This window comes from Lissotriton helveticus, chromosome 3_2 (genome assembly GCF_964261635.1).
Source record: "Lissotriton helveticus chromosome 3_2, aLisHel1.1, whole genome shotgun sequence".
Lineage (NCBI taxonomy): Eukaryota > Metazoa > Chordata > Amphibia > Caudata > Salamandridae > Lissotriton > Lissotriton helveticus.
In genome coordinates, this window is record NC_136062.1 from 28,475,777 (window position 1) to 28,488,093 (window position 12,317).

The following is a 12,317-nucleotide window of genomic DNA, read 5'->3' on the forward strand; positions in this document are numbered from 1 at the left end:
TAAGGCTCTTTGAAGTCGTAAAGGAAACATTCGGACCATGGGCAGCTCGAACCTCTTAGCAGCTCTTTCCATCAAATTGTGGAAACCCCCTATGTCTCCAGGGGGGGGATTCCACTGGAGCTGGTGAAGGCGAAGCTGGATCAGGAATGATATAGTCATTCCACTCTGTGTCTGGATCTGGAAGAGCGACATTGCCCTGGTCCTCATCAGATGGATCATCCTGGATGAGAGGGACTATTGGTGGTGTACCTGGAGCCACGGGCAGTGGTAGTGGCGGTGGCAATTGAGGGTCAGAAGTTAGCCCAGGTGGAACAGCTATAACTGGCACCGAAGCCGGGGATTGTGTTGGGAATATCCTTCTCTAGTCCGAAAGCATCAACTGCAAGTCTGTTAGAAGGGAGGAAGGCATATAGACCATCTGCTGGTGGTAGACCTCTGGATAATCATAGTGGGAGGATCATATTGCTGCTCCTCAAAGTATTCTTCCTCAGAGTCTGTGTCCTGGCACTTAACGTGCAACTGAGAGGGGCTATGCGCATACCCATATGGCCCGTCATCATCATCAGATCCCTCCTCTTCAAGGAGAAGTGCAGGTGGTAAAGGTGTCACCCTTCTTGGAGAAGTCATCTCAGGTGTAATTTGGTGTTTCCCGATCGTTATAACAATTTTTTCTCTCGTCGACGACGATATAAGGGTCGTCGACAAAGACATGAAAGCCCTCGACAGTACCGTCATCGAGATAGTCGTCACCACTGCAGCCGATGATGCCGTCGTTGTCGTAGACGCCGTCATCACCACAGCCGTCGTCATCAGTGTCGACAAAGTAGTTGACGCCATTGCCAACGACAGAGTTGCCACCACTGGTGTCGATGCAGTCGACGCTGAACCATGCAGCGCGGGGGAAGATGAGGAAATCCCTGTTGACAAGCCCGTCGACGGATTCAGTATTGAAGAAGAGGATTTAGACACATCTTCCATGCTTGTAGACATTAAGTTAAGAGTGCATGGTTGTGAGAAAAACAAAGTTAAGATTTAAAACTTAACGTAGCGATTGGGCTGGTCTGTAAAAACAAGAATTTAATACTAGCCAAAGGAACCCTCCTTTTCAAACTTCAAAAATCAGCATATTGAGAAAAAAGCAAAGATCGAAACACATGACCTGCAGTTTAGTTTGCATGCCGCTCCTGGGTGCCAGTTCATTTCTCACTTTGCTATGTTCGGATTGAAACTTATGAACTGATCGTAACAAAAGGATGACTTTGTCAAAAGCAGTAACCCACTTAAATATCTACATAAAATACAAATCTGTGATCTGCATGTTAAACGACGTGCTCGTCAGCAGGCACATTAACCCTCCATTTTATTTTATGAGTCAAAACTAAGAACACTCCTGTAACTGCACTCACCACCAGTTACCTTTTATAATCCCATGAAAGATCTCTGCAGAACAGGAGTCTCGCCCTGTAAGCCATATTATATGCAACCACTGTGTGACCAATTAAGTATACTAAAACAGATTTATTGTCACATTTGTTATGTTCATTGCAGAAGATTTTTTTTTTAATAAGTTGACTGCCAGGCTCATGACTCTACCCCTCATGACTTCACACCCTTTACTCCGTCACACCTTGACCCCCAATGTATGGGTTCCCGGAGTAAATGTTACTATTATTGATGTGGTACATGTTTTCACCGACACAAAAGGCAAGTTAAAAAATAAACGTGACATTAGGGAAAATTCCTTGTGATGGGTGGAATTTTCTTGATATGGAACATAGCAGACTTATGGAAAACGATTATGTCGACTCATATAGAGTGTTGCATGCCTAATGTGCCCCCTTTCTAATTCGAAAGTGAATATATATATTTTTTTAAGATTTAAAAAAACGCTAAAATACTTTTATATTAATCCTAAATATTACAGTGGAGCTTCATAAACAGTATTTGCAGCTTCTTATACTTTGCCCACACCATATCAAAAATCGCACGTCCCCCCTCCCCTTCTTTAGGCTAACTTATTTGTGAATAAACACCAGACGGTGCCGTTTCCTAAAAGGCAGTTGGTAGTTAAAACTCCTCCACTCGCCAGACTGTAGCAGTGGGCCATGAAATTACTCTAAGTGAAAATGTTACCGTGCATGTTTTAGCTAAGTGGTCACGTTTTTTATCACGTACCTGTGAGGATCCTTTGAACTTGGAATAAGATATGTGCATTCTCGCTTGTTGAAAGTGTTTTCGATCCAGGATTTCTGGGACTAAAACAGAAAAGAAAAATGAGGAGTAAAACAAAAAGAATCTTAAGCATTTAAATATATAAATGACCGCTGTGTTTCACGGACAGACGTTCTTATTAAATCTAAACTAATTATAAACATTTTACTGGTGTTTGATGACATCGAGTAGCAGAATAACGCCTACAAGAGTAAAAGTGGATCCGAGAGGGGATAAATTAATATGGAAATGTTTGCAACTCAATATTTTCTTTTGCTTAACTGACTGAGGCCATTTTATAGAGAAAAAAGAATTACCTTTTAATGTAAATTCTATGTTCACCCTGCGCCAATTACAGCTGCAGACCTGCTCTTGGAAGCTCTGAATGTGTGCCATGATCAGATAGACAACACGAATACGTCAAAGACGCGGACTGTGTCTTGACAAAACAAATTCTTGGGTGGGACTGCAACTCAGAACTGCCTAGTCAAATGTTACGGACTGACCTACAGGTCACAGATTACAGGAAAGCTGGTCAACTTTGCCATAGTGAGCCTGCACTGTAACCAAATTCTCAGACCGTGTTCCTCTCTTTAATGAGTCATGTAGTATGCATTCCAGTAGCGTTATTTCTTCATGTACCACATTGCTTTTTGGTGAGATTAAAGTATTTCTCTTTTCTTAAAAGAAAGTAGACTAGACATTCACTTATTGCACCCATTGTTTGACTGTTTGGATTCTGAATCTCTAACTCCACATTCCCTACCTGAGATTCTTTGGAGTGCTCGCCCCGACTAACCTGTGAGTCAAGTGTGTTAAGGGGGCCTTGGCTCAGTTTGCAATGCCGTAATAGCACGAAACCCAAGACATCAGTAGTAAACGACATGAGCCACCAAATAGTTGAGGTCCAGTAGCCCTGTCTGGCCAATGGCAGCCTCTTTGTCCCCCAAAACCGATTTCAAAATGCGTAAATGAACATTTCAATCTATACCATGTAGAAGCATTAGCCAAATAGGGCTACTCATACAATTTTACAAAGACTACCATGGAGGAGGTTTGTAAGTTCCCAAAAGTCAGAAACCTACTTTAAATAATAGACGACACCTACCATCGCATCGGCAAACACTGTTTTTAAGGCATGCCATGTAAAGTGGGCCTTCAATGCTACATACGCACATTCTCAGACTTGAAAGTCTTTCACTCGCATAAGTTTACTAAAGAGTGAAGTCCCAAGGACAGTACTGAACGTGATGATATATTAACTCTAAAATGTATCATTTAAAACATGAATATATGACGTTACAACAAATTCCGTTGCAACGCATGCCTTTACCACGCATGCGTTACAACGGAATTCGTTTACCACGCATTACATTTACCACAATTACTAGCGTGGTGACGTCATACGTCGTTAAGAGAAAGCGGAAGTTTATTTTCCGTTTTCTCTTAAACGACGCTGATACCCGACGTGACTTCAGGTGAGTTTCTTTTTTGGGGGGGGGGAGACCCCCCTAACCCCCCCTTTTTTTACTTTACCACATATACCTTTACTACAAACCTCGTAGTAAAGGTATGCGTGGTAAAGGCTTTCGTGTTAACCACGCATGCGTTGTACTGCATGCGTGGTTAACGATTTCGTTGTAAAGCCTTCGTGGTAATGGCCGTTTCCCTTAAAACATGTGTGCTCAGGAATTTCACATTCCGAGGATTGATTAAAAGAATTGCTTTGGAATAGGTCACTCACATTATTATTCTTTTGCGGATTGAAAATGCAGCGGTCAGCATACTGTAAAAACACATTTATTTGCTTTATTTACATTACTGTCAAAACAAAAGTTGCTGGAACAAATGGACTAATCGGCAACAAAAAATACTGGAATATGTACGAAAAACTGCAAGGGTGAGTATGCAACTAATTTTCTACCAACACGTACAGTACTAAAATGTCCTGAAAATAAAAATAGTGCATCTTTCAAAAGTATAAAGATATTTCCATTAATATGAAAGTTAATTTATAGCACATATAAACATTCACAGTTTCAGTATTATATATTATAGTTAACCCAAATGTCTGAATGTGCAATACAGTTCAATAAAAACGGCTACTAACACTCTTGACCACTTGTTGGTTTCATGAACGAGTTATCTTGCTCAGGTCAAAACAAAAACTTGAATCAAGTTCAAAATGCAAGTGAACAAAGTGATTCTTGTTTATTTTAGCCAAGCACGATGCAATTTGAAACATCTCCACAACAGATATGGAATATAATTACATAGTGAGAACAAATCTAGTTAAAATGCGCTTTTAAAAAGCATCTCAGCATTAATTGCCAAAAAAGCTTTTTATTAAATTGCCATTTCACTTACTGGCTAATGAAAACGTGCATTCTATTAGAGTAGACGTTAGTTCACATCAGTTGCTCTTAGTAAGCAGTCTAAGAAAAACTAATGTCCTGAAATTAGCCGAACAAAACAGTTTTATAAAGACGACTATAGCAAAGACTTGATATTTACGTTAAGTTACAGGTGCTGCTTTTGCCTGAAAACAAAGTTTTTTTACATTTTCGTACGTCTTTTCACCAAGTCACTCCGATCTACTAGGTTAATATGAAACCATGGTGACACACTACTTACTGCATTTCATCGGCTATCAACTCCTGATGTCTTATTGTATTTTTCGAAAGCGAGCGAAATGACACCAAAGAGAAAGATAAAATAAAACTAAGTTGGAGGGGCTGAACAAGTGCGACTCCTAAAAGAAAAGCTGCAATGCAGTAAAAGGCTTACAGCCAGATTCATCATTGAAAATTGTGCTTGCAAAGGGCCAGATTCTGAGAATCTGGCCCTTTGCGAGCGCAATTTTTACATTTGGGATTCATCACCCCAAAATCGCAAAATTGCGAGGAATTGCATTTAAGGAATCTCCATTTGAGATTCCTTAAATGCAATTCATTAACCATTTTTAATTTGAGAATTCGCAATTTTTGGCCGCTATTTACCGCGAAGTCTGACTTCGTGGTAAATAGCGAAAACTTAGAAAAATGCACTTTAGTGCATTTTTCTAAGTTGTATGTTACACACACACACATGTCCTTTGGACATGTGTGTGCGCAACATCAGTCTACATTTTTATTTCAGGGGTGCTACAGGGTGTCCTTTGGACACCCCTGGCACCCTTGAAATCGCATCCTTATTTGCGATTAGCAAATTGCTAATCGCAAATAAGGAATAACTCCCCATTCATTCCTATGGGCCTAAATTCCTTATTTGCGATTAGTAATTTGCTAATCGCAAATAAGGAAGCTGTAGGAATCGCAATTTTTTTTGCGATTTCTACATGAATCCCGTTTTGCAAGTCCTTAATAGCGATTCCTTAATAATCGCTATTAAGGACTCGCAAAACGGGACAATGATGAATCTGGCTGTTAATTTTCACAGAACGAGGTGTGGAACTACAACCATCGAAAGGTAAAACCACCAGAACAATGTGGAATTTAAATCTTTTGAAATACTGCAGATGTAAAGTTCCCTATTATCCGTTGCATTTGTCTGGATATAAACGCTTAAATTGTCCAAAAAGCCAATTATCGGCGCAAAGCAGACATCACACGAATTACTCCAGACATAAGCAAACAGAAATGATTTTATTTTGCAAACTTAACGATACATTACAAGATAAAAACCACACAGATTAAAGCATTTCTGATGGATATTTATGAAAGTTATATTCGAAAAATGTCTTTCTTGTCCATTGTATGTATTTATCTTTAGTTTAAAACTGTTCACAGTACTAACAAGACGTGACCATTTCACAGAGATGAAAAACTGCAAGCAAACAAGAGAAGCATTTCTAAATGTACGTCTTCTACACTTCCTGCCGAAGAAGAAAAAAGCACTCGAGATTGCAAACTTGTGGCACAAGTAGAAGAGTTTTTGGAATTTCCATTTGTTTCCGTTGTGAAATCAACTACACAATGACAATAAGAAATACAATATTTAACATTTATATAAAATAGATAATAATAAAAGTGCGCCTAATCAGAACTCCCACCATTTCTAGCACATACAAAGAAAGCGTGGACAAAGATCTTTTTGGGTAAAAAAATAAATGCACGAATGCACGAATCCCATGTGTATATCACCACAATGTATTCATATTTATTTTTATAACACACGTGTTTACTTAGAATAATAATTTACTCTCAGCACGGCTGCTATGCAAGGCATGCTTACAGTATTACAATTCATTTACATTCCTTTTGTCTGAATGCTCGTTTGTTAAGGATAAAATAATATAAGTTCCCATTGAACACTACAGTTTTTCTTGCAAAAAAAAAAACAATCAACAAACCGAATTCCACGATCAACCAACTTGACCCTTGCAAACTATACGTTCTGATACTGTGCAGAGAAGTATGGTATTTAGAAACTTACACTTTAAGGTGTGACTAACTTTCCAAACAGAGAACTCAAAACATTGTAAAAATAATTATTTTACATAACATAAAAATAGGATAACGGAAGCAGGTTTGTGTATGAGAAAACCAACACAGACCTTAGTCAAAGCCTTCAGAAATGGTACGCATAACTTCAGCAATTCTCGTTTTTTAACTAAATACACTGCTATTTCAAGTACAAAACATAAAACATTAACCATATAATCGGCAGTTATAGCAAATAATTTACAATACCTGATCAAGATACGAGGTAGTTCTGATTTTATCTTTCCTGTAAGCCATAGCAGACGACAACTAGTAAGTAAGCACGGTGAGTATTCACTCTGCTTCGATTAGAGGCTTTCACCACGACAGGTTACAGCACGAGGAAGACACCAAAGTGAAGAGTGATATCATGCCTAAAAATTATCAGTTAGCAAACAGCACATTAGCAATTACGTGGGAAACCATAGTTATTTACCTCATCAGACATCGAGCCTAACTTCAATTATTTTTGTAACGCTCTAATAAGCAAGGTGTGATGAAATATAAACGCACCTGAGGCTTGTGAAGGGTCATATTATTCAATTAAATAAGTTCCTTAAAAGTTATCTTCACACAAATAATCTAAAAGAGGCGAAGAAAGATTGACTTGTCCATTTAGCACATTTACAACCTCATTTACAGAGGCACTTATTTCATAAACATTTGGTAAAGCCAATAGGTCTGGTTTTGACTAAGGACCTTTTTGCTTTCCAGTGCTGATTTTGTTTGTGAATGCTTTTTATATCAAGGTATGCTTTGTATGAAAATAGCCAGTGTCTACAAGCCAAAATGTTTACTTTTTTGTTTTATTTTTTAAGTAAAAGCACACACTGCACCAGTCGCCCATGGCACTTCAAGGGACTAATTATTGTTCATATATGCACATTGTGCAAGAGCATAAAGCGGTCACTGGCACTTGGGTAAACCAAAAGGTATGAAGATAGCTGAATCTGTGTCGTATGCTGTGGTGAGAGTAAATAAAATGTTAATGATGCTACAGCAGACCAATGGATGAAGAGGGAGGAATGAAAACCTCTTTAAGTATGTATGTAATGGGGGGGGGCGGGTGGAGGCACGGCTTGGGTGCCTCACAAAGTGGGCGCACACACTAGAGCTCCGGCGGCCCTGCCACAGAAAATATGTAATCTGATAGCTATATGCATCTTCATCACATCACTGATGCGGTGACCGTTCTCCGCGGCCCCTGCTGTACTCCCGGGGGCTGTATGCACCATCGCTAAGCCTGCCGCACGACTGGCGCTAGTCCGGAGGATGTGCAGCCTGTGGCCTGGTCCCAGCGCGCGCCTTGGGCCGGAGCGCTGCAGTCGGACGGCCGCGCCCTCGTGTTTGAGGGTGCGGAGATGCAAGAGGGGGCTGTCCACATACAAACTGGTGGGGACAGCCGGGCTCTGTCCAGGCAAATGGGCATCTCGACACTCAAAATGAGTTGATCGTGGTGGCTACCTGGTGGAGTGAAGCGGAAGACCGCCTGGGGCAGCCAACCTGGGCCTAACCGCGTCAGCGGCGGGTGAGCTGTGAGTGCGCCCCCGTGACGGAACGTCTCGCTGGCAGGGAGCAGAGTCTGGGACGCCATAGTGACCCTATCTTCCCCCTTCCCGCCAAATCCCAGACTAAACCACTGTGGTGCACCAGGTGCATGGGCCCGATTTACTTTTTTTTCCCTCGCCGGGGAACCTGGATTGAAGTGATTGCCGGAGACAGAGTTGGGAAAAGGAGACACCAGGACAAGCTGACATTTGAATACAGCAGACCCTCCAGGCCCCCCGAGGATAATCTGAGAGCAGCTCAGCAGGGGGCAGCTGAGCGCAGACAGACGCTCCCTCCGACCTGGACAGGAAAAGCTTCTTTAACCAAAAATCGATGGGAAGACAGATGCTCAAGCCACCGGCTGGACGCCATGAATGAAGGAAAGGCTGGAGAAGCAGGACAACCTACTCACCCTGGCTAAGCAACACATCTCATAAGTGGACAATACTCTCACGGCCGTGGTTAAAAAACTAAAAAAAAAGAATGAGGATTTGCAGGTCTACTTGCGCAGGAGCAATGTGCACATTATCGGAGTCCCGGAGTTCACCAAACTTGGGAAAATAGAATCCTTTGTGGAAATCCTGCTATTGGATCTGTTTGGGAGAGATAAACTATCCCCCATGTTTGTGATAGAGAGAGCAAGCACACCACGCTCTGGGTCCTCGGCCAGTCCCTGGAGCTCACCGAGACCGATCCTAGTCAAGCGACTAAATTACAGAGACACCATTCTAGCAATGGCAAGGAGCACAGGGGACCTCACGCACGGGGCTTCCATCTTTGTATTTCTTACATTCCCGTTTGAGTTATTTTTATCCTTATGTCCTGTCACATGATAGAAATGCAAAGCCCTCCCCTTCTGTAAAGACTGGTGCTACCACTTTGGACGGATACATTAAAAAGGCAACAGGTGGGGAGGAGTCTAGCGCGGGACCAAGATGGCCGCGTGATCGTGTAGCTCCGTGAGACCCGCTCCACCGCTCGTCTATCCTGTCATATATCCTGTTACCCGGAGACGCCATTCGATGGGTGATTGCTTTGGCTACGTCCAGGTGAAATTGTGGACCGCAGGACCCATTCCTACCCCCTCGAATCGTCGTCCGAAATATCGGGCCTACCCGGTGCCTGCGCAGCGGACCCTGGTGTCATCCGTGGCCGGGACCTAATGCGACAACAGCGGCAGGACCCACCGGAAGTGGTGACCCCACTTCGGCTCACCCTTTGAATTGACTATTGGTGCTGGGCATATCGGAGGGGGTTCCCGCGCTCCCGCTTGACGACTCGCGATTGGGTTCCCGAACGTTTGTGACTCTCATCCTTTGTGTCGCTGGACTTATCCTAGGTGTCACCGGAGGTCGCCCCGTCATGGCTGCCAGAGTGGACTCGGAGAAACCTCTCACTAAAGGTGGCAGGACAATCCAATAAACTGGATAAATATACTGTGCCTAGGGGGTCTCCGGCTGACCAGAAGCTGCCGCCAGTCACTGAGGCCACCTCACCGAGGGCCACCGCGGAGCAGTCTTTGCAAGACATAATGGATGTGGTCACCAGAATCGAAACTTCTATGGCGACTAGAATGGACACACTCGATCACAAGCTTGACTCGGTTAAGATTGACTTTAACCTCTTGCGCACGGATCACGCTAAGACGAGCGAAAAAGTGAAGTCCCTCTATATCCAGACTTCGAGCCTGGTTGATGACACCGCTGAGCTACAGAGAGAAGTCCGTGCTCTTCAGGCTGCACGGGACGAAACCAGGAGGCTTCTCGATGATTATGAAGGGCGCAATCGTCGGAATAATGTCCGTATTTTGGGTGGTCCTGAAACTGCGGAGTCGCATGCACCGGACCTATTAGTTGAAGACCTGATCCTTAACCACTTGAAACCGAAGGGTCTCAGCAAGTTTTTTACGGTGGAAAGGGCGCATCGAGTGCCGGGGGGTCCGCCGAAAGTGGGTGCGCAACCGTGGCCCATGATCGCTCGGGTGCTGAACTTTCGGGACCGAGATGCCATTCTGCAGGCCTCGCGGACGGGCGGCCCTCTGCGATATGAGAACGCCACAGTCTCCTTTTTCCCGGATTTTACCCAGGCGGTACAGAAGATGAGACAGAACTTCCTCCACGTTAAGCGAAGACTGAGAGACAAGGGGATCAGGTACTCTATGCTGTATCCTGCCAAGCTACGGATTGAAGTGAATGATCGAACTTGGTTTTTTGATAAGCCCGAGGTGGCCTCGGACTGGTTGGACCCTGTTAGACCGGATGACGCTGAAGATCATCGACCTGATACGGAGGGCACTCGGCACGACCCGGAATAAGGACTCTATGTTTGATTGTTTCTTATTGCTGAAGATGGGGGGAGAGGAATGGCCTTATGGTGTGTTCTTACTGTAACGTGTCGGACTATGTTGCTTGTCTCTTGGGATACTTATTTTTGGGAGTCGGGTTGTGGACTACACGGCAGGCGCCTCCTCTTTCTACTTTTAGTAACCATTGTTGGGTGGGGCGACAGGCACACTGCTAGTTGGGTTTGGGGCGTAGTCCTGATGCAGGGGTGCAGGGAGGGGGGTGGTCTTCTGAGTTGGGGAGGCGGGTTGTTCAGGGGATTTTGTTTTCAGTTTCGATTCACATTGCATTGGGTCTCGAAAGATGTGCGCATGCGTGCTGGAGTTGGGTAGATGTCTGGTTCTACAGTGGGGTTGGGTATTCGGGTGTTGAGCTGGAACGTAAATGGCTTGGGAGACAAGATCAAGCGGGGTATGGTTAACCAGTTTATCAGGCGCCACTCGCCAGATGTTGTGCTTCTCCAAGAAACTCATCTTGTTGGCAATTGCTGTATGGCACTTCACAGAGGGGGCTATAGACTGATTGCACACGCTGGGTTTACGACTGGCTACCGGGGGGTGGGGATCTTGGTAAAGAAAACCTTTCCTTTCGAGGTCTATGCTACATGGTCTGATCAAAGAGGCAGATATGTCGGGGTGTCGGGGAGGCTGGGGGGTAAAGTTGTAACCCTCCTTTCTGTTTATGTTGCCCCTACATTACAGTCCGACACTTTCAAAGACCTTGCACATGTATTCCTTTCACTCCCGCTGGGCCTCCTGCTGTTGGGTGGGGATTTCAACACCGTTTTGGATGGTGATCTTGATCGTGCCCCGCCTAAGTCGCTACCCCTGGCGCGCCGGTGGCTGGGCGAGTTTTTAGATTCTTTGAGTTTGGTTGATGCTTGGCGCCTCTCGAACCCTACACTTTGTAGCTATACTCATCTGTCGGCTGCTCATGGCTCCATGACACGGCTTGACCACGTCCTTTTACCGGCGGCGATGGCTGATAGTGTGCGGGAAGCACGCCACCTGGGGCGCGGTATATCCGACCACTCCCCGGTTTGGATCCGTATTGAGATGGGACAGCCCATGGTTGGCAGGGTGGCACCCATCAATGCCTGGCATCTTCGTGACCCCGCTATTAAGAAGGAGCTTGTAGCGCCTCCGACCGCTACTTTCAACACAATCTAGGGACGGTGGACTCGGCTCAGACGCTCTGGGAGGCCTATAAGACTGTCTTACGAGGTGAGGCGCTGTCTCTCATCGCTAGTAAGAAGAAGAGGCGCTTAGCGGATATAACAGCGGCGGAGGCGGAGGTCATACGTTTAGAGAGGGAGGTCGCGGCTTCGGCGACGGCTGAGGTTCGCCATCACTTGCGCATTAAACAAGACGAATACCGTGAGTTGTCTAGAGAGTCGGCGGTGACACAACATAACGATGTCCAAAGTAGAATTTACGAGCACGGCGATAGGGCCGGTAAGCTTATAGCCTGGTTGGAAAGGGGAGATTGAGCGTCCCGATTGGTCCCTGAGCTTGAGGGTGATGGTCCGGAGACCTTGACTGATCCGCAGTTGATAGACGACTCTTTTGGTTCTTATTACAAGGAGGTCTATTCCTCCTCGAATGTGCACGATTGCTCAGATCACGCGGACTTGCGCCGTGACATTATTATGCCGGTATTATCAGATGACAACCGGAAATATCTGGATTCCCCTCTCACTGATGACGAAATTGGGGGGGCCGTCAGGAGTATTAAT

General features: G+C 44.5%; 1 protein-coding gene across 1 annotated transcript in view; it reads right to left on the reverse strand.

Annotated features, from left to right (window-relative positions):
• Positions 1–12,317, reverse strand: part of LOC144826435 (transient receptor potential cation channel subfamily M member 7-like) — a 2,236,140-nt gene that overhangs the window by 2,103,779 nt on the left and 120,044 nt on the right. The window contains exon 2 of the mRNA XM_078684762.1: positions 2,176–2,255. Coding sequence (XP_078540888.1) covers positions 2,176–2,255 — 80 coding nt within the window. The remainder of the gene's footprint in view (positions 1–2,175; positions 2,256–12,317) is intronic.